The sequence below is a fragment of the Balearica regulorum genome, chromosome 4 (assembly GCF_011004875.1).
Source record: "Balearica regulorum gibbericeps isolate bBalReg1 chromosome 4, bBalReg1.pri, whole genome shotgun sequence".
Taxonomy (NCBI): domain Eukaryota; kingdom Metazoa; phylum Chordata; class Aves; order Gruiformes; family Gruidae; genus Balearica; species Balearica regulorum.
The window spans coordinates 39,509,641-39,531,768 of record NC_046187.1 but is presented as its reverse complement, the minus strand read 5'-3'; the positions used below and the strand labels follow the sequence as shown (position 1 = coordinate 39,531,768).

The following is a 22,128-nucleotide window of genomic DNA, read 5'->3' as shown; positions in this document are numbered from 1 at the left end:
TGACATGGTATATATTCTTTGTCTGTATTGAAATGATTTTTTTAAGCACTGTGCAGCATGTTGCTCTGAAGTTAGAAATACCTATTCTTCTGTCTTGAAACAACATGTGTGAAAATTCAAACGGTTGAAGCATCCTTAGAATCAAGCATGCAAATAAGATGTGGTGAAACTCCAGTGTAGAAAACTGATCTGCTAAAAGGAAAGGGGAATCAAGATCAGAAGATAAAAAGATAGATATATTCAGAAGTAGAATGATATTTTTTCATGCATATAAGGGATTGTGATGAAAGTAATGGATGGTTTATAAATCTAATATAAATAAGAACATTGTGAAATCTAATAGATGAGTTTCTTGAAAATGGCATGACATATTTTCCCCATATAGAAAAGTCAGTAATAAAGCCAAATAAATTGGAATTATTTTATTGCTATACATAGCATAATAGTTCATGTATTTTTCAGCTATTTAAACTATTCAGATATTTTTTCCACAAAACAAATGACTTCATCAGTGTTCCCAACACTATCTCTCCTTTGTACCACTACTTCTCATTGTGTCCTCATATTCTATATGCCACAGATTTCTCTTTCTGTGGAGTTTTTCAGGTATGTTGTTTGCTCTTCTACTGGTTTGAGACTGACATTGAGGGAAGTCTGACCCACCTCTATATCTCAGTGCTTTCTTTCTTTGGGGAACAAGGACAAGAGGTTTGAACCAGAGTTACATTTCTGGTGTCATTAGCTGCTGATATGAGACTGTCAGAACAGCCTATTGATTCATTTCTGGCTAATGCAAGCACCATGATTTTGCTTTGTTTCTGGAGATGAGGAATCTAACTCTGCTGCCTGCCTCTCCATGAAATGAGTTTGTTGAGTGTAAAATTCTAGTATACCTGTGAATGGGAGTACTGCTTTGGAAGTGTTATGCGCTGATCTTGCACTCGCTACCTCAGGTATCAGTGCTTGTGGCAGGTATCGAGCATTAAGTTTTTCTTAACATTTAAAAGGGCAATGTTGTTTGCAAATAGAACTGAGTAGACAACTTCAAAGAAAAATAATTCAAAAGGACTAAACTCACAACTCATACCTATTATGTTAGCTGGAGCAGCTTTGAAGTATTTAGTAGTTTCTTTAGCAACGTTCCAGTGAAACAAAATGGAAACACAGGAGTCTGTAAAAAAATAATCTCTCAAGGAAAGGATTAAAGAAATCTTTAAAAAAAAAAAAAAAAAAGTATTCCTTTGTTTTGCACTCTTCATATTCTGATTCTCAGTAAAAGCTGAGAACCTGAAACGGGTTTATATGTCTAGTTTTAAATGGTGGTCTCATTAAGTTCAGTCACCAACCGGAGTAATCAAAGCCTAAAGCACAGGTTTCCATATGTTTGACTCCTTAAGTGACTAAGATTGAAGAATAAGAATTCTCAGATCTTAAAAAAGGAAAGATATATCTTTTTTCAACAGAAACACATATTAAATTCAGGCTATGATCCACTCTACTAACTCTGAAGATTGTTTTGAGTATTAAAATATGAATTAGGTCATGCACTGTCTGGAACGAGGTCTGGCAGGCATCAAGGCTAATGCAAGCACTCTCCTGTACGGCCAGGATAATTGGGCAGGGCTACAACAGGTAGTCAGTTGCTTCATAGTCAGCATAGACAGAGTTGTTTACTTTGCTTCAATTTTCTGGTTCTTTATGAGATGCTAGTGCTATTTGTATAGCTTTCAATTGCAGCAGATCTGTTCTTTTTTGTTAGAATTAAAAGATTCTTTTAGCCTCATTGTCCTTTAACCATGCCTTTTTGGCAAAAGGGAGCACATTCAGAACTGAACTATAATGATGATTTTATGTGAATACACAAAATTTGAGGTATTCTTTTCTCTCTCTTCTCATATGTCTTCTTTTTGATATTGGCAGTGATGCAAAAATGTATTACTTCAATACAGGGATGCAGTTCAGCTTGTGCTAGGTAGAGAACTGCGTGACAGCTTTAGAAGTCCAACTGCATGAAAGGTTGATAAAGTTCTGTAAATTCGCAGTGCTTATATCTGCATACTGGTGGAAACCTTAAGTGCAGTCATTCAGGAGGCTCTTTTATTCTTACATAGTTACAGTGCTCCCACCCCTTACTCATTTTTAGGGGAGAGAGAGAGGGAAAATCGTCAACTTTAGGGTTTGCTGATAACTTTAGGGTTATCCTGATAACTGTATAATGGAATTGCATTGAACTGAAGTTAAATACCCAAACAGAAAATGAGTGAGGGAATATAAGGCACAAACTCTGGTGAGATTGTTCTTCTGAAGTGTTGTAATGTATAGAAAACCATATTTTTGTTACTTCAACTGTTTTGCTGACTCCTCTACTTCTAGGTTGTATGTCCCTTACCTGACTAATGAGACATCTTCCATCCTTTGCTCAAGGATGAAGTGTTCTCCATAACCATTTTCCTCCTTTTTTTTTTTTTCTGAAAAAGCTTTTTGTAGATACTTAACTTCTTTTTTCCTTTGTTTTGGTTTGTGTTTTTCCTGATATTACATTGGAAAAACATCGTGAAGAAAGATCTGTATGTCAAGAACTTTTCTGTTTGAATGAAAGTACAGCTTTTCAGTAAGAATGACAGTATTTACCATGACGTTATTTTCTATATATGTGGTCTTTAACTATGTTATTTTTATATGCTTGAAACAACAATTCCATTTCCTGGTTAGGTTTAGTTCATTTTTGTATGGTTTCTTAATTGGAATTATAAGTATACGGATCAGAACCACACAAATGAATCTGTTTCTATATCAGTAAAGACTGTCACTGTGCAGAGTTGCATCAGGCACAGCTTTCCATTTTATTTATTACTGCTTTTTACTAGGATACTGTCATCTTAAAGGTAGAAATTAAGTGATAAATTGTATAATAATTCCTGTTAATTGCCTCATGTCAATAATGAATATTGTTGCCTTGTTTATTTGCTCATATAATACAAATAAAACCAATGAGGTCTAATTCCATTTAGTATGCGTATTCAAATCAGTCTAACACCACAAGTGCATTCATGCTTGAATTAAGCCTGAAACTGTAACCACGTTAGGGAACAAAAACTTTGTGCCTTTATCTAATCTAATTCTTAGTACAAAGTTAGCATAGACTGCAGGAAAAATTTCTAGCATCTATGTCTGCAAAGATTTAAGCACATCATGAAAGATTGCTTCAAAATACTTACAGCTATATTTTTTATTATAAAAGATGTTTATATTAATGATAGTCATTCTCTTTCCTTACAGTGCAAATTAGACTATCAAGCCTGTGTCTCAGGAAAACAAATCTCAGTGAAATGCGAAGGACGTTGCCCTTGCCCTTCTGACAAATCCACAAATGCAGGCAGAAATGATAGGAGAGGTGAGTGATGGTAATTTGTATGATGTTTTTAACAGCTCATTTCTAGAAGGAAATAAGATTTTGCTCAGAGGACAGTGATCACAAACACTGATTATTCTTGAATAAAACCAGCTGTATTTTATTCAAGGTTGTTTTCTTTGCTGTGGGTTTTGAAATTGTGCCTACAGTAAAATACCACTGTATTTTTCAAATGCAGCTATTATAGTACGAGTTGTTGTTGTTCTTTTTTAACTCTTTAATACTCATTGAGATGCTTATGGCTGTACTTAAGACAAAAAATAATTCCTTCCTCTTCAGTGTTTTTAGTTGAATATTCAAGAAAATTAAGTGTGATAGAAAAAAAGGAAACTTAAAAGTCCTTGTTACTGCTCATAGGAGTGAGCAGTTGCACTTAAACTATGGAACTATTAGTAAGAGCTGTCATAGAAAAGTGAGTTCTTGGTTTGAAAAGTGTTTGATAGGAATAAATCAGCTTCCTTTTGGACCGTGCATGAGGTTAGGCTGCTGGAAAATGCAGTTGCTTTGCACTGATTCTTAGCCATTGGTGCAACTGGAGGAAAAAAAAAATTGTGGCTAAGTGTATTTGTATTTCAGTGACTCCCAAGTGTCTTTGGAAGGGGGTTGTTAAACGAAACAGGATACAGTCTTTGGTGCTCCTGAATAGAGAGCCATCATAGCATGAGGTTTTAGGCCACCATGGACCTGAATTTGCTAAGAACAGCATGACTGGGCGTCCACATTTTTTTTTATTTCTTTAGATTGAGCTCTGTTAGATGGTTGTGTTTTTTTTTCTTTCTGTATAGTCACACTTTTGATGAGTAAGCTAAAACTTTATGCACAAATATCCTGTATCCTCATTGGAAATACACCAGAGTTAGTTTTTGAAGATTTTTTTTTTTTCGCCTCTCTATAGCAACCTTATAAAGATAAAAGAAACCAGCATTACATTCCTGGATTATGTTAATGTTGGTATTTCACTGTGCTTTGATGCACTATTGACATTTACAGTGCAAGAGAATCTTATCGTTTCCATGATAAACTGTAGCTACTGCCAAAAGTTTTTTTTTTCCTAATTTAAAAAAATGAATGAATGCTTTTTTAGCAATGAATAGGGGTGACTACTGCAAACATCGAGCTGTGGGCAGGCATACAAGTCAATTAAAAAACTTCTCTGAAATACTACTTTAGGTAGTTGCCAGCCCGAATGAATAACGCTGGAAGGCCCAGCCTTAGATGGTCAGTGTAGCCCCTTTGAGAAGACACATGTCTTTGATAAGACATGGCATTAATGCAGTTGCAGTTTTCACTAGCAACAATTTCTACATCTCCAGCATAGGTGTGGGGACATTTCCTTAACAGTGGGCAGGAAGTGAAATTGAGATGATCAGCCGAGAAGCATCTCTGAGTAGTAGGCTAACCATTCCCCAGTGTTAGTTTTTGACTATGGTATTATTGACCTCAGTTTTTACCAAAATAAAATTAGCATTTTCTCTGCTGGAAGCAATTTGACCTGATGCAGTTATTTTTATCTTTGTGTGTGTTCTTTCAAGCACATTCTATTTCTGCTACGCCTGTACTTAAACATTGAAAACAATCTATAGATTAAATTTTATTGGCTTCAACAAAATGAAATTGTTTTTAATTAGGAATGAACTCCTAGGAATGAATACTTCTTGAAGATTTAATACTGCCAAGGGATCAAGATTACTTGTGCTTAGTTATGTAAAAGAGAGGAAAAAGATCCTATATGAGTATGGGAATTAACACTAATCCTGTCCTAACAGATTGTCAGAGCAAACAAAATACAAGGCTTTTCCAGCTGCTACATTTTACTGCAACATGGAAATTTGAATATAATTTCTTTACAAGGCCAAAGGCCAGGAGACATGAGAAATATAAAAGTGAGCGGAGTATCATTACTGAAATTTTATCCAGAAGTTTTGAAACAATACAAAATTTGTTATGACTTTGTTGTTATTTGTTATAAGACTTTTGTTGTAAGAATACAATTATTTTCTCTAAATTGAACTCCATTAAGTGTTCTAAGCTGTATATGCACAGGTCAGTTGCTTAGAAATTTGACAAATCCAAAGAAGCAAAGTGACACTAGTGCTGCAGTTTCAGGGATAACTTAAGTGAGGATTTCCTAAAATACATCCCCTATCTAAGACAAGTTTTCATTTTTTCAGATTGACAAATTCAGGTAGAAAATCATGTTGGTTTCTGCTGTGCAGCTGCATGCAGTTACCTGTCTCAGGTGTGGCCGTGGTCCCTGGGACTCCCCCAGCATTTGTCTCAATGCATCTCTCTGATCTCCAGGATCTCTCCTCACTTTCAGCATCTTTCCACCAGCCAGGATCTTCACTGTCTTCTTTCAGGGGCCCCTTCTTCTTTCTGGGAAGCCATTCTTCTTCCAGGACCCATCCTTTTGGTCTCTACCACACACCCCCAACACCATCCCCGTCCCCATTTTCCTAATCTAAATATGCTGTGTGCAGAGGCACAATGCGTGATCAGCTTCCTAATTGTTAGTTCTGTCTCATGTCTCTTTATTGAATGATTTGGGAAATGCCACTTCTGTTTTATCAAAATTTACACTAGTCCATACCGATTGCAGCTAGCAAGTGCCAACCTTATGCTTGAGGGCTCAGAAGTTCAATTTTAGATGTTCACAGACACACGCACAGACTTACCTGCTACCTGTTAGTGTTCACATTTTAAGCTATTTTTTCACTTACTGCAATAGCACATTTATTTGAAGTTTTGTTACATTTATTTAGTAATATACCATTCACTAACCTATATCTACTCTTTCAGTAATTTAAGGTGTATTACAAAGTTTTTGGCAGTTTGCTATTTTGACTTTATTTAAATCATGTTTCCTTTCAGCCAGTTTGAGATTAAAATATTAACAGCAAAATTTCTTCAGGAAAAATTAGGTGACTTAATAGAGAAGTAGAGGTGAAGGAGATAAGACTTTTCTATCAGAATGTTTTCTTGTTTCATTAACAGAATTGCATTTTACCTAGTGTAATTTGTTTCCTTAAAAAAGTGTGGATTTTAGAACAAAAATAGTTTTATTGAGTGATCTTCTGCCATTTGGCACTTTTTCCTAATTTTAATTTATTCTTTTTTGAACTGTGTCATTTCCCAGTCAATATTTAAGTAACAGTAAATTTTGTTGCAGTTTAATTTCCAATTTTCTAGTCCACTACTGATTCATGTTTGATTTGTACTGTTTTGATTTGAAGCCTGTGAATAGACACTCAAATGCACAAATTTGTGTAACATAAGTACATATTGTCAACATTCCTCGAAGAAAATAAAAATTTAAGTTTTAAAATCTGATTGAAAGAGTGGGGTTGTGGGAGAGTTCTTTCAAGTTCTTATCTGATTCCAAGGCTTTGGTACATGAATTTTACTGTCCTGTCAGAAAAAAGAAATCTTTCATTTTGTAATCCTCATAGTTAATAACGGGTGGAAAACAGCAAGAACAAAAAGTTAATGAACTGTAGTCACAACTGAACTTTCTGATTTGCAACAACGTTTTATTTTGCAGGTTAATATATTCAAAATACTTTTCTCAGGTGCATGAGCTTCTTTTGATGTTAATGAGCATCATTAATGGCCATTGCAATTGCCTAACAAACTTAGTGATACCTTGGTATAATCCCAGAAGCATTGTTTTGCTTTTTAGTTTATTTAGTGTTGCTTTTGTTATTTTCAATTCTTAACAAAATATAAAATGTATCTCTCTATAGCAGCATAATCTTATTCTGAAATAAGTGTGTACAGTCCATTTACTGAACATGACATAATTAATGACTTGAAACTGTTACATTTTACATTTTTTGAGTATATATTGAAATGGTCCTCATTCAGGAGATAGCAGATGTTGCTTCATTCCTTGCATTATATGTGATGTAATTCAAAAGTTGTGATGAAAACCCTTAATGAATAAAGATATGCTTAGCAATATGTTTTTAACAAAAACCTCGAGGTGTGTAATGGAAAGTTCCAGTTTTCTTCTCTCTCTCAGCATGAATGAAAAAGGCAAAAAAAAAGCTCTTGTAAAAGTTACACAAACCTTTCTACTTCGGTGACAGTTCAACTTTGTTCAGTGACTTTGGTGGTTCTAATTATAATGAAATTACTCTGAAAATGTGTCTGACCCATTCTATAGTCATAGACCCTATTAACCTCTCCTACTAACTGTAGTCTTCTGTTACTTTCTACAAAAGTTTAATAAGTAGCTTATTATATAAAGGTGGAAAAATAATCCTGAATATCCTTTGGGATCTACTAGAGAGAAAATTATATACCTGTAAGTTTTTAATTAAAAGCTTACTAGGTGTGAACACGTGAGTACATGCCTCACCAAATAAAGTCAGAATTTGACTTTTTGATGTGTGTGACTCAAGCTATAGTTAGTTAGAAGGAAGATAAGAAAAAGAGGGAATATCGATATATAACATAATTACCAAGCAATTTATTTTTGCATTAAATTGATGAAGCATCTTCACTTGTTTGTGTTTTCATGTTCAGGCCTGGCAAGTGTTAAAAATTTGTTTGCTTTAGTTTGCAAAGTACGTATGCTTCTTAGTTTGTGTCTTGCAGGGTCTAAAAGGCCAATTTTATTAAGAGGTTTTGTTAATTCAGAAGGAGGAGTGAATGGCAACAGCAAAATCCTTTCAGTTTTTCATAATCAAAAATTACAGTTTTACTAGAAAAAAATGGGCAAGTGAAAGTCATTTTGTACTGTTCTTTAATTCTCATGGGATAGGTCAAGACCCATGTCTGTTTTTTTCTGCATAAAGAAAAAAGGCAGTCCGTGGAATATGCATCTTAGAAATAAGGGCATACAATTTTAACTGTGTTTATTTCTTATGTATCATTTAATGTAGTATATATGAGGCTTATATGTATATTTTTTACAGTATAATACTTTACATTTTCTAACTGACTGAAAGAGCAGTTCTGGCTTATATTGGATACTGGTTGAGGAGTCAGGGTAGGACTGTCATGAGCCAGGATTTGGATTCATCTATAATCTCTTTCTGTATGAAATTTACCTTGTTTCCAGTCTTAATATTTCCTCGAATTTCTTTTTTGCTTGTATTGCACTTAAATTACTAGTTGAGATATGGAAAATTAATGATGTTAGATTGGTAAGTATTTCTTAGGAAAGTAAGTTGGTAAACTGAGGAGTTTTATACCCCATCTTCCAGAAAATAAAAAGGGAGTCCCAGATAACAGCCTTCCCTGTGATCAGCTGTAGCATTTAACATCTCTCAAAAGCTGCAGAATGATGGAGGGGAAGGAACATTTCAGTCTCTGAAATAAAATTGTTTCACATCCGTTCAGAAACTGAGAAAGATTATTTGCTCTCCCTTAAATGATACTGCACTCACTGCCTCATTGCAGACATTTCCTTCCATTTCTGCTTTACTTCTTACATAGGTTATATAGAGGTTTATTGACTAAATAAATAAAATAAAAAAGTAAGATACTAATAACAATTAAAAGCTTCAAGATGCAAGATGGTGTCGCTGGACTGTTTTGGTGAGGGTTTTTTCTTGTCTGAACCAAATACCTGGGGTATGTCTCTTTTCATTGTCACAGCACTGTAATATGAGACATTTGGCAATGCAGATGACAAAATGCCACTGGGTATGTCAATCTAAAGGAATATGCTCCATGAAAACATATGTGGCATTTCTGCGTTTACAGGAAGATCCTCACTACACGTTTTGAATGCCGGGGCGGGAAATGATTCTATGGCTGACAACTCTGTGGTCAAAGACCTTCCAAAGGTATCCAAGAAAAAAGCATCCATCATCAGTTGGCTTTAATTTGCTCTATTCTAGAATACATACATTGGGAAAGTTTAATTATCCTTAAATCCAAACCAGAGTGCCTATGTTTTATGTCCCTGTTGAGGTACACTGACACTGTGATAAATGTGTGCCGTGACACGCCTAGGATCCCGGTCTCCCAAACAGATTTGGCTCACATGTGCTACAGCATCCCCCTGGATTATGTCTTTGGATATCTTCTTCATGGAAACAAGGTTGGGATTCTGCCCTGACATAGAGTCAAGATGCAGCTGGGATATGATGTCATACCCAAAGGCTCAGAATCAGTTGAAGGTCCTGCAGTTAGATGGAAAAAGCTATAACATTGTAGGTAAAATGTTAAATATCCATTTTCATTAGCTACTGAAATAAAAGAATTTGCTCTCAACAATTTTTGAGTTAATTTCTAATAAATCCTGTAGTCAGAGCTTACTTGATATTTTTGCTAAAATAACAGGTAGACTTAGATTCATGAAAAAAAGGGCTTCTCTTTATCTGATCATCTGAGTAGGACTATATAGGTAACATAGTAAGCTGCTATAAAAGTCATTCTCTTTGACTCTAAGCTTTTGCCAGAAGGAAGTGAAAAGGCAACATTGCATGCTGAAAGTATTTTCAGTTAGCATATCTGAAAGACTTTAATCACAGAACATAGCTGCTCTTTCAGCTGCATCCTATTTTATACTGAATACTGCCGAATTGTTAATTGCTATGAAGAGGTGAGGATAAGTAATGGTAGGATTAAAGACACTGTGGATTCTGTTTCGTTCTGTGTGCATCAGTGCTTGAAGAACAAATATGGGGACTCTTTTTAAACAAATAGCAAAACAGCATTCTCCCAAATCCTCTTATTTGCGTAGCAGCATCTTCTCAATACATGACCTCAGCCACTCTTCCTCTAGTGCAGGTATAGATGCCAAAAAAGAGCTTTTGTCTTGTTTGTGTTCAAAGAGAACACTGAATCATTTCCAGACTTCACAAATAAAGAGATTTAGGGCCAAAAATAACATTTAACTCCTTAATTTCTACATAGTACTATCTGTCCTTCAAAGGTAATAATACAATTTTGTAATTCCTTTTTTCTCTTCTGCAACATTAACTCCAGGACATAATAGAATAAAATCTGTATCCAAAACAACATATACTAGACCAATCAGCGATCAGTCATGGGGTGGCCAGGAGAAGCCATTCATAGGAGACGACAAGTAAAACTCCTGTCTATAAGATGAAGTTCATGCTGTGTGACCAAGGATAAAATTTAACTTTGAAACCTCACATAAGACCAAAATAACCTACAAAAGAAAATGACTGTTACATTGTAGTGCTGTTTGGGGTTTATTTACAAATATGTTAGTATGTTTTAAAATATTTCCCAAAAGGTCTAGTTGTAGCATCTAATTTTATGCTGCCATGCTTGTTACAGAAAAGTGACTTGCCTATAAAAAGAAATACAAAGAGAAGCATGCTGGTTTTCATCAAGGAGAAACTACTCTCATTTGTTAACTTTCTTTGAAGAATACGCACAGTACATGGAAGGAGGCGGTCTCAGTAGTTTGGGAGCGTAGACAGTAGCAACATTTCATACATGTGAGTTAAATTGGCATTAAGTAGTTGTCAGCTTTCTAGTCTACTGTTTTCCTTAGCCGTATATTTATGATTCAGTAAAATATTTTGTTATGTAATTGCTACTGCAATTCTATAGAATGCAACAGTAAATGAAAACCTCTATGCTCTCTAGTTGCTTAATTTTCATTAGAAAATTTGGCTGATTTTTCTCAAAATAATATTTAGATCAAACCTGAAATACAAGTGCACAGCTGTCAGTGGAAGCACTCAAAACCAGGAATTTGTCTTGTATGTTTTGGCATGTACTGTTTGAGATCAATGTCGTTCTGGGCTGACCACAAAAATCAGATCTGGGATAGTATTTCTGCTCTTGCCTTTGATATGGCATCAATGTGAATTTTGCCATTGATTTAAATGTAAATAGAATAGGCTCTAACACCGTGACTCAGTTTCCTTGTTAGAGGAAAAGACATTATCGATAGGGAAGCTTTCTTACTATACTAATGTTTCTGAACTCTACTGATGTTTCTGAAACCTTTTGTGATTTTGAAGACACTATTGCATATCCATTTTAGTTCTTTAGAGGGTATTGACTTAGCAGTAAATGTTTTGCTTTTATTGCTTTTTATAATGCATAGTATTCACTTTTAAATCTCAAAGCTGTTCATCTTAGACCTATGTTTGTCCGGCAAAAAAAAGCTAAAATATTGGTTTTCACTTTTGTTTAATTCATTCTATATGTTTACAGTAATGTTGAGCTGTAAGTATACATTGTATATAAATAGAAGCTCTTTGAAGGTAAAGTGAATCCAATTTGATGTGTTGTAGATTTTTACGCTTTGAAATTCAGTAAGGCTACTTCATTAAGAATGCCTTTTTTTTTTCTCTGTTGTATATATGGTGAATTATAGACTATTTTTACTTGATCTTTAATAGGAAGTACTATTTTTTAACCAGGTTTTATTGCTTTAGTATCTTTATATTATATAAATGTCAGCATTTTTCTAAGATAGCAGACTAATAATCTTAGCAAGAATTAATTTGTATCTGTAAATGATTTCCATATCTATGATATGATAGGGAATTTGCTAGCATCAAAATACTTGTATATACGATACAATACTTGTACAATAAATATGATGGTATTTGTAAAAGATACATATTTAATATTCATTCCTATGTGTAATAACAGAAACTTAATGGACCCACTTTTATTGTTTATTCCTTCAATGTTAAGGTAAATTTTCTGCATGAATCTTTTTTAGATTCTTAAACACAGTATTTTTTTTTTTTTGCTTGAATGACACTGAGCCAAGTCAAATTGTCAGCAGTATCTTCTTTCATTAATCAAGCTCCATGATAAGACTTTCTAAAAATAGACTTCTCCATCATAATTAGTAGTAATCTAATGTAGTGTGATTAGTAGCAATCTAATGTGGTGTAGAATGACAGAGAATGTGTTTGGAATGAGAAGGTGTATCTGACCTGCATGCCCACAGTCCCCTGGTCCCCTTGTCATCTAGTCTGGGGCTTAGCCAGGGCACACCACACACCCAGGCTTCCTTACCCAGGAGCTCAGAGGAAGGTTGGCAGTGAGGGGTATAGCCTGCTTGCCAGGTCTTCTCCACGTGTGATGTGGAAAAGCACGCCCAAACTAAGCAGATGGGAAGCTTTGAAGACCCTACAGTTTAGTCAGATGGCTGAGACTAAACGGTACAATGTGAGAGAAGAACGAAGGGGCTGCGGCTGCGTTCGAAGGAGTGGGGAAATAGAGATGTAGCTGTGTAACCTATTATTAGACTGTAGAGGTGACTCCATTCATCATTTTTGCTTCAAATGCATGAGTTTCTGCTGTAATTTTAAATAAATTCCTCTTGCATGGAACAGGGTGTGTTCATTTTGTTTTGAACACCTTTATAGTTCAAAAAAGAAAACTAGAATTGTTTAGTCAGTAATAGATGATCCTTTGGCTAAAAAGAAATTTTTGCTTTTGCTTTCTGTTCTTATAGACATTAAAATATTTGGGAACAAGGAATAGAAATACATGTCTTGCAGTAAAGAAGTGATACCACAAATGCAAGTAGAGCAAGAAGCGGAGACATTCTAGTAAAAAGTGTACTGTTAACTGGAAGCAGGGTGGAGCTGATGGGGGGGGGGGGGGGGAGATTGCATGTGTTTGTACAGTGATTTTTATTTTTTTAATTCCCTGAAATGAGGTCATAATTGCAGAGCAAATTAGAATTCTGTGGAAGCTTGACTGTTAGAAGGAAGAAGTGAAGTATTAAGGAAAGACAGCCCATTCCATAGTAGTATAGTTTATATAAAAAAAGGCTAGAATGCAAGAAACTGTTCATTCTGTGTTTATGCAAAATAACCCACATAACACCGCAGAACATATTCAAGGATGCTGTGAAAAAGAATATTTTATTGTTGCCAAGATCAAGTGAAATCCTTAGAAAGGACTGTTAGCAAAGTGCTTGTTGTCAGTATTATAAAGAGCTAACTCTAAAGGGAAAGGTGGAATATTACATACGTATCGCTGGAAACAGGTCTTTGCTCACAGTTCCAAGCCTCTTTGCAACAGCAGTCTTCTCCAGAACCTCTTCCTCTTTGGGCTGCTTTTTTCCTGGGGGCTGCTTTGTTATTTCCAAATCCTTTCACTTCTTATGGATGCTTTTGGCAGCCGTGGATAATCAAATCTATACAGCCTTATGAAATCCAGGTATATCACGTCCCCAAATTTACATTTAAATGGAAAATTCCTCAGTGTCAAGGCTGTTGAAGACAGTTCTAGCCTGCTGTGGTGGGCTGCACCCAGAGAAGTTACTTCTCATGTTTCTTCTGTTACCAGCAAACGGACATTTAACTAGCATATCTAGCCCTGTGTTTAAAGTATTTGAATAATACAGTTTTTAATATCTAAGCATCTACAACAATGTGACTGCTGCATCTCTGCTGGCTGTGTATTTTTAATCACAGGACACCAAGGGAATGTATGTCATATGCCAGTTGATGTTTTGAAAATGGGTGTGTATGTTTGAGGACATGAGCCCAGCTGGGATTCCTCGGTGGTCTTGTCCATCCTGCGCATAGGGAGCAATTTCAGAGTGAACTTTCCAAACTTTGTCCCTAGCAAAACTAGTTGGTTCACTACAAATCAGTATGTGATTATGCACATGGGATGGACAATACACTTAGGATGCATTGCCATTTTTTTAATCCTTGATTTCTATGGGACTGTTCAGATACTCAGGGCCATTTAGACACTGGTTCTGTTTAGGTAAAGACTCAATATGTACAAGATGAGTAATTAGTCATTCAGAGTTGTTTTCTTACTACTGCAAAGTATTCATATACTTTTCACAAAGGAAAACACTTCTCTGTAGGAGATAGCCTTATATTGATTTGTTATGAAAGTTTTGATTAGCCTGGTTGATTTCTTTATTTCCTTTCACCTTGTATTTTTAGTAGGGGAAAAAAAAACCCCTGACAAAATCTCATGGTAAATATGTCTTTAAAGGAGGCAAAAATGTTACCTTCAGCGTATGATCCTATGGTTTCGTGTGTGCTGTTGCAATTTTAAGAGTTAGACACGCCATTATGATGAAAGAAGGTAATTAATGCTGTTTAATTTTTCTGTTTGATAATCATTAACTTTAACCTACGTCATTAAACAATTCACAAACCATTTCAGTCCTAGAGACCCCAAAACATCCAAATTGTTAGTAAAGTTTAGTCTATGTAGCACAACACTCGATTAAACTATTTTAGATAGTAATGAGAGCATGCTTTTTTTAGGATATGTTCCTTATCTTCTTTTGCACTCTGCCAACCAGCTTTTATGGATTATAAAGCTGGAAGTTTAAATATAGTCCAGACCATTAAAATGGTGTTGCATTCGATTATAATGACTATAATTGCCTTAATTATGTAAATGAAGAGTCCTTGCCAGTCTTATGATACATTAAAGGCTTTAAAAGTGTGTCACAGGCGTTCTATTGAGAATAAATAACCAAAGAGATGCAGATCGTATGCTAAGTGTCTGGATCAGCATTATCTTTCTGTTCATGCAATGGATGAATAAGCTAACAGGATGCAGCTATGTTTGTGTCTCAATTACTGATGTGATGGTAATATTTTTTTTTACTGATACTATTTTTATCCCATCAATATGCAGTTACATTTAGAAGTGTTTCATTGCTCATCACTGGGAGATAACTGCTAGAAATATACTTTCTTTATCAGGTAGTTATTTTAAACTAGTTTATTTGCCCCTTCTGCTTATTTTTGCAGGTAAAACGTGGTGCCAATAGTATAACCTCCTGCCGAGTTATTTTGTCCTGTCAGAGCTTATTGGATAGTGAAGCTACTTGAGATCCTTGGGAAACTCGGGGATGGACTGATGGTTCAGTAGTGTTCTGAAGGAGTGCTGGACCAGTGAGCTTCACTGAGTTGCCTTCAAGTAGGATGTAAACCCAGTGGTATTGAGAGAACATGTGATATCCTATTTGTGACAAGCTCTCAATAACAGCAACTGAATCTTTAGTGGTTTAAGTTCCTGGTTACTTCACATCTATAGCTGTGCTATCTCTGCTCCCTGTTAAATAGTCGCAGTACCACTTTTCTGAAGTGACTTTTAATAGCTGGTAGAATTTTGATATTTTTTTTAAAATATCAAAATCCTTTAAAAGCCAGGGATGAAAAAGTCTGTCTTTGGCAGCATTTGTTAATGGTTCTGTACTTAGTACACTGAAATTGACAGAAATAAAATGTGCTAATTACAGAGTTAATATCGTGGTGATATAATGTCATTTTCTGAATTGTTTTTTGTTACTTTTTTTTTTAAGATGCAGTTTGGATCTCAGGCAAAAATTTAAACATTTCTTTTTTGAAGCTGACCTCTTGTCATAAAAATTAATTTCTACTTATGCTAACTTTAAGCAGATATGCCAATAACTTATTATGCAAGAACAGAATTTCACTTGGTATCAACATGTCCTTACTTGGTTACACAATTTCCTCTTTCTTCCAATAATTAAAATATAATCAGTTCTTATACATAAAAGTATAAATTTTCAATTAAAAGACTTGCTCACCTCTCCTGAGCGTGCAGACACAACAATACTGATATACTGTTTCACTTTTACTTTCTTTGCATAAGTATTTGACCTCTCTTTCACAATTGAGAACCATTGTTCTTTTGCTTGGTGTAATGTTTTGAGGCACCAGTGGAACAGTTTATGTGGCTAGTGCATATTCACTGATGCACTGAAAATGTCTATCTGTGCAGTGAAAGTATGATAACACTTAAGCCATGTTCACATCATCTGATTATCCTTCTTATTTCAAGCTGTGATAGTCTCTAAAAGTTTGAAAAGATGATGCTAAAAAGAGATTTAACAATGTACCTCCCTCTCCAGGGCGATCGTTATATGCTTCTGAGTGTTTGTCTTTGAAAATACATCTTCCTCTTGCTTCAAAAAAAACCCCAGCCTTATTGTTCATGCCTAATTGTCATTTTATAGTTTTCTCCAAATTCTGCCAGCTTTGACTCTTTATGACAGTTACTATAGCTTCACTCAAAGTCTTGTTAAGAAAAGTTAAACAAATATTTGCTAGTATCATCATGATCTAAATCTATTTCAGGTGATCTATTTTCTGTGTACTCTTGATGAATCAGCATTATCAAAACATATTCATAAAATTATTAGGTAGACACTCTGGATCCAATTATCATAATTACCCAACTGTGTTGCTTTTTATCTGCTTCACAAAATACAGTAGTAATTTTATTTTTTTCTTGATATTTTAGTTTTATATCCCAGATGCAGGCTACTTGACACGTCAGAAATCCTCTAAATAAAACACTAAGGTCTTCATGGAAAATAAAAATCCCAAGTTCTTCCCCGAAGGCACTAAGATCCATGAAATTAGCTGTGGCATCTGTTTTAACTGTTGTTCCTGCTGATACTGCAAGATCGAGTTCCATAGCCACCTTGCATGCCAGCATCAGCAGTTGTTCAGTTGTATCAAATTGTAAGCTTTGTCTCATTAGCATGGTGGCACCTTTATAATAGTCTGAACGCTAAATGAAAAGCATTCAGTTTTAAAACTTAACTACCCCCTAAAATTAAGTGTCTTTGAAAAATAGATTTGTATTGTGATTTACTAGTAATGAAATGTTTTTTGTAGAAAAATACCCAATCTTGTATTAACCATTGATAATAGTGCAAGGCAAGTCAGAAGAAATCCTGGGCTGATATATACTGAATAACAGTTCTTGTCAAAATGGTTTTCATTATTTATCCTGTTTATAACAGAGGTCTGTTGTAAATTCCTGAGATTCTTCATAGCAGGAGAGCATGAAACATTTAAAGAGAAAGTTGTAAATCCAGCTTTAGGGGAAACTAAGTAATTAAGATAGTTTTGTTCTGTTTTGTCTTTTCAGCAGGATTGTCTCCTTATCTGAATTTAGGTGTAGATGAAAGTTTTAAGCAGGTTTATAACACAGTTTACTATGTCTTGTAGGAATCTGATTTTTTGTTTTAATCTAGTTTTCTAAGGTCAGTATTTGAAGTTGATCACCTTCTGTAGTATTTCTGTAAGCACAGCTTAAGAGGATTAAAAGATACCTCAGAGGCCACTAATACACTGTATTATTTAGTTACCTTCTTTCTAAAGGTTTAACTTCAGAAGGAGGAGTACAAAAAGAGCATGTCGTTTTAACAAAGTGAACAGAGTACTACTGCAGCTCAGAAAAACAAAGAAAATAAATTAGTCTTTCTGCTCTTTTCTTTTGCACAGATAAAGCAATGGAAAAATACAACAGAGTAAAGTTTCAAATATTTGAAACAGGCATGTTTTTGTCCCCGGCAAATTCAACAGGCCTTGCTTTTATCACCTGTCAAATAAAGTAATAGGGAAAAGGATAGTGACAAAATTAGGATCTCAGTTTTTGTGTTGCACCCTATTTGAATCTAGCCAAGAGAAAAAAAATATGAGTTGGTACAAGTATATCCAAGTCACCTGGGATGTTTCTGACAGTTTAATTGGTCATTGGATCAGAATTGCACTTTATAGAAAAAAGGATACATAACATTAGGAAAGTAAGTTTAAAAAAAATAACTACAGATTGGAATCATTTGGCTTCCTTGAATTCAGGAATAGTTGTCCACCAGCTCTAAAGTCTATTGAGAGATAGCTTTTGACTCAGAAAAATACTTATACACTGAAAGCAGCCAACAGTATAAAGTGTGTCAAGGCTACAAGATGCAGGCAGTTGTCACAGACCAGCATCTGTGACTGTTACTTCAACAAAGAAAGTCAGAAACCAATTCAGTTGTTCACAAGATTACTGTGTATGTGTGTTTATTTCTTCACATCTCTAGAATTCTCTAGGGTTAAGGGTAGATTTTGTAATGCAAGCATTGATTTACCATAATGTCCTGGTTCTGGCAAGGATAGAGTTAATTTCCCAAGGAGCCAGGACAGGTGAGCCAAGCTGGCCAGGGGGCTATTCCATACCATGTGACGTCATGCTCATCATAAAGGGGGCTAGTCGGGCAGGGGCGGGTTCGGCGTGTCGGCGTGGCTCCGGGACGGGTCAAGCGTCCGGTCGGTCGGTCGTCGGATCGGTAAAATCGTTCTCTGTTATCACCCATTGTTACTATCTGTTATCAGCACTGTTGTTGATTGTTTCCCTCTCCCTCGCTGTCCCAGTAACCTGCCCTTATCCCAACCCTCGAGGCTTTGCCCTTGTTTTTCTGTTCTCCTCCCCATCCCGCCGGGGGAGGAGTGAGCGAGCGGCGCGTGGCACTTAGCTACCGGCTGGGGCTAAACCATGTCAGTCCTTTTTGGCGCCCAACGTGGGGCTCGAGGGGTTGTGATAACGACAAGTCTGACCCAAGTGTGTTAAAACAAAGTTGTTATAAGCATTTATAATGTTATTGAAACAGTCGCTGGTCATAATGATGTTCTGTTTGCTCACATGGCTCTGCTTTGTAAACCCGTGTTTACTCTATGCAATCCCTGCGGTGCTGTTTATCACCTCTGGGAGAGGGGTTCGTGTTCTCATGTTGTTGTATTGTGTGATAATGACTTATGATAAGATGTCATTGACAGTCATGGGTCTGAACTGGTATGTGTATGTAGCATTTCGGTCAGGCCCGTACCTTGGTCAATACCTTTCAGAATTGATTAATAATTGGACCCAATCTATGGGGAAGACGGGGGGGGGGGGGATACCTTCTCCCACTCTTTCACCTCCTCTTTTCCCTTTTGGTTGGTTACAACAATTTTTGAGTATTTTGAATACCCTTGGAATGTTCATGCTAGTATATTCCTATTGCTAGTATATTCCTATTGCTAGTATATTCCTATTGCCAGTGTATTCCTGAATGCTTTCCCACTCCTGTTCAGGGTTAGCAAAAATCTTTTCAAGAGTACCACCCAGGGATCTTCCCCAAGGCTGAGTGGTCAGGGCTGGCATGGCCTGTGGGAGAGTATGGGCGGGTATCTAGAGACCTTTTCACCCCCAATGGTTTGGAGCTTCACTCCTGAACAATTGCAAGACCCTGATAAAATGGTAGAATATTTGAAAGGAAAATGCTGTGGGGATTCTAAGGAGGCACAACTTACTGCGCTGTGCTGGGCCCTGGCCACAATCTGTCAAACACTGCTTGATAGTAGACAGCACCATCCAGAGGGAGAGAGCGGACCCACAGGCACAGGCCCCCGCAACAGTCACTGCAGCTGCCCAGGCCCCACAACAGGCACTGCAGCTACCCAAAACCCCAGATTACTCGATCCCTGTCCCTGAGTGAGCGAGCGGCACGTGGCACTTAGCTACCGGCTGGGGCTAAACCACGTCACATGTCCATAGTTGATTCAGATTGTCACTGACTGTAAGGATGAGCAGTCTGGACCTCTTACAGCAAGCACCTCCGTAGTGTTCATTTGTGGGCAACATAAATCTTGTCATGTAAGACGCAGTGATCACTCTTACCTAGTCAACCAGACTGTCAGGATATTCTTAACGTATAGCATGGGGGGTCGTTAGAAGTTCATTGAGGGAGGGATGCTATGGGACTGTGTTGTGGTTTAGCCCAACAGACAGCTAAATCAACCACATGGCTGCGCACTCCCTCCCCTCCTCAGTGGGATGGGGGAGAGAATCGAAAAAAGTAAAACTTGTGGGTTGAGATAAAAACAGTATAATAGGACAGAAAAGGAAGAGAAGAAGAATGATAAAAGAATATACAAAACAAGTGATGCACAGCACAATTGCTCCCCACCCGCAGACCACTGATACCCAGCTAGTTTCCGAGCCACAGCCCTCCCCTGTCAACTTCCCCCTAGCTTATATACTGAGCATGATGTCGTGTGGTATGGAATATCTCTTCGGCAGGTTTGGGTCAGCTGTCCTGGCTGTGTCCCCTCCCACCTTCTTGTGCATCTCTTGCCGAAGGCTTATGCCTCCTCACTGGCAGGGCGTGGGAAGATGAAAAGTCCTTGACTTGATTGTAAACACTGCTTAGCAACAACTAAACATCAGTTTGTTATCAACATTATTCTCATACTAAATCCAAAGCACAGCAGCTACTAGGAAGAAAGTTAACTCTATCCCAGCCAAAGCCAGGGCAGACTGATTGCTTGAGCTTGTTGAAAAACATTCTCAATATTGGCAGGAATTTAGCAGTCAATATTGAGTAAATATAGTAAAGGAAAAATAGGCATTTTCTGAATTATATCCCCTTTCCTGAGAACATGCTAATTTTCTTATGTTGAAGAACTATACATTAATACCTGCCATCTCTTCTTCCTTTTTCTAGGCTACTTTCTACTATCTTTGTACATACTGAGTTACACTTCACTCTGCAAGTCATCCTAGTGAAGTGTGAGGTATTAGTCCTAAGTTGGGGTAAGAGAGTTAGGGTGAATAAGTGTTAAGTTACTCAGTGATCTTAAATTGTTTGCATATTTTAGTTTGTTGATATTATTTGAAGTTACGTCAGTCTTTCACATAAAGATTTGTAATAAGTGATGCCGAATGTTGTAAAGATTGAAAGTAAAGTTGTTTTTGTGTTTTTTTCTTCCCTTTTTTTTTTTTTTTTTAATTTAAGCTATTTCTAAATTTCTCCAAAATATTGGGAAGGGTTTCATATCAGTTGTGTTTTGTAACAACAGACTGATCTGACCATAGGGTCAGGCTTCTGATTTGCTGTATTTCTCTTCTCAAAACCAGAAACAACCTGGGGGAAAAAAAAAAAAAGAGATGGAAAACTTTGCTTAATGTGAAAGGAGTAAGGAGACATGAACACCCTTTTTTCTCGAAAATAACCTGTGCAACCAACACAGAGAATCTGAACAAAGATCCAGTAAATAAGGAATTAAACTACACCATCACTTGAGTTGATCTTTGAGTTGTTTGAAATAGTCAGTAAAATGCTTTTGCTACCATACTTTCATCAGGCTACACACCAATATTACAGAATCACAGACTCACAGAATGGTTGAGGTTGGAAGGAACCTCTGGAGGTCATCTGGTCCAAGCTCCCCTGCTCAAGCAGGGTCACCTAGAGCTGGTTGCTCAGGACCATGTCCAGGCAGCTTTTGAATATCTCCAAAGATGGAGCTTCTACAACCTCTCTGGGCAACCTGTGCCAGTGCTCTGTCACCCTCACAGTGGAAAAACTGTTCCCTGATGATCAGAAGGAACCTCCTGTGTTTTGCTTTGTGCCCATTGCTTCTGGTCCTCTCACGGCACCACTGAAAAGAGCCTGGCTCCATTTCTGTTATGTCCTCCCTTCAGGTATTTATATATGTTGAAAAGACTGGCTTGAATTTTCCTCTCCAAGGTACGTGGTCCCAGTGCTCTCAACATTTCCTCATATGAGAGATTATATTGATTCACAAAAAGTAAAGCAAGAAATCCACTTTATAGTTGGCTAAGCAAAGTTGTCTCATTCTCATAATAGAATCTCATGATTGTTTTTGTCATATTCAGGGATGATTAGTGAGACAGTTTGGGTTAGCTGTGAAGACCTGTAAAAGAGAAAAAGCTTAAAAAAAATGCTCTGAGAACTATATATGTCTATACTTAATGAATAGTAAACTTAGTTCACTCTACTTCTGTGTGCAGATGCATGTATTCCTCCTTCAGCCAAAGTAGAGAGAAAGAAATACAGTCTGGTCTCACATTTTTAAGGAACAAATAGAGAAGTGTGTGGCTTAGCATATAACATGAAATGTAATTGTGAAAATGATTTCTAGCTCAAAATATATTTATCACAAAAGATTATTTGTCATTTTAAA

The 22,128-nt window shown here is 36.5% G+C and overlaps 1 protein-coding gene across 1 annotated transcript in view; it reads left to right on the top strand.

Moving 5' to 3' along the window:
• The window catches only part of SPOCK3 (SPARC (osteonectin), cwcv and kazal like domains proteoglycan 3), a 213,312-nt gene that overhangs the window by 146,576 nt on the left and 44,608 nt on the right, over positions 1-22,128 (top strand). The window contains exon 6 of the mRNA XM_075751834.1: positions 3,280-3,394. Within this exon, the coding sequence (XP_075607949.1) occupies positions 3,280-3,394 (115 nt within the window). The remainder of the gene's footprint in view (positions 1-3,279; positions 3,395-22,128) is intronic.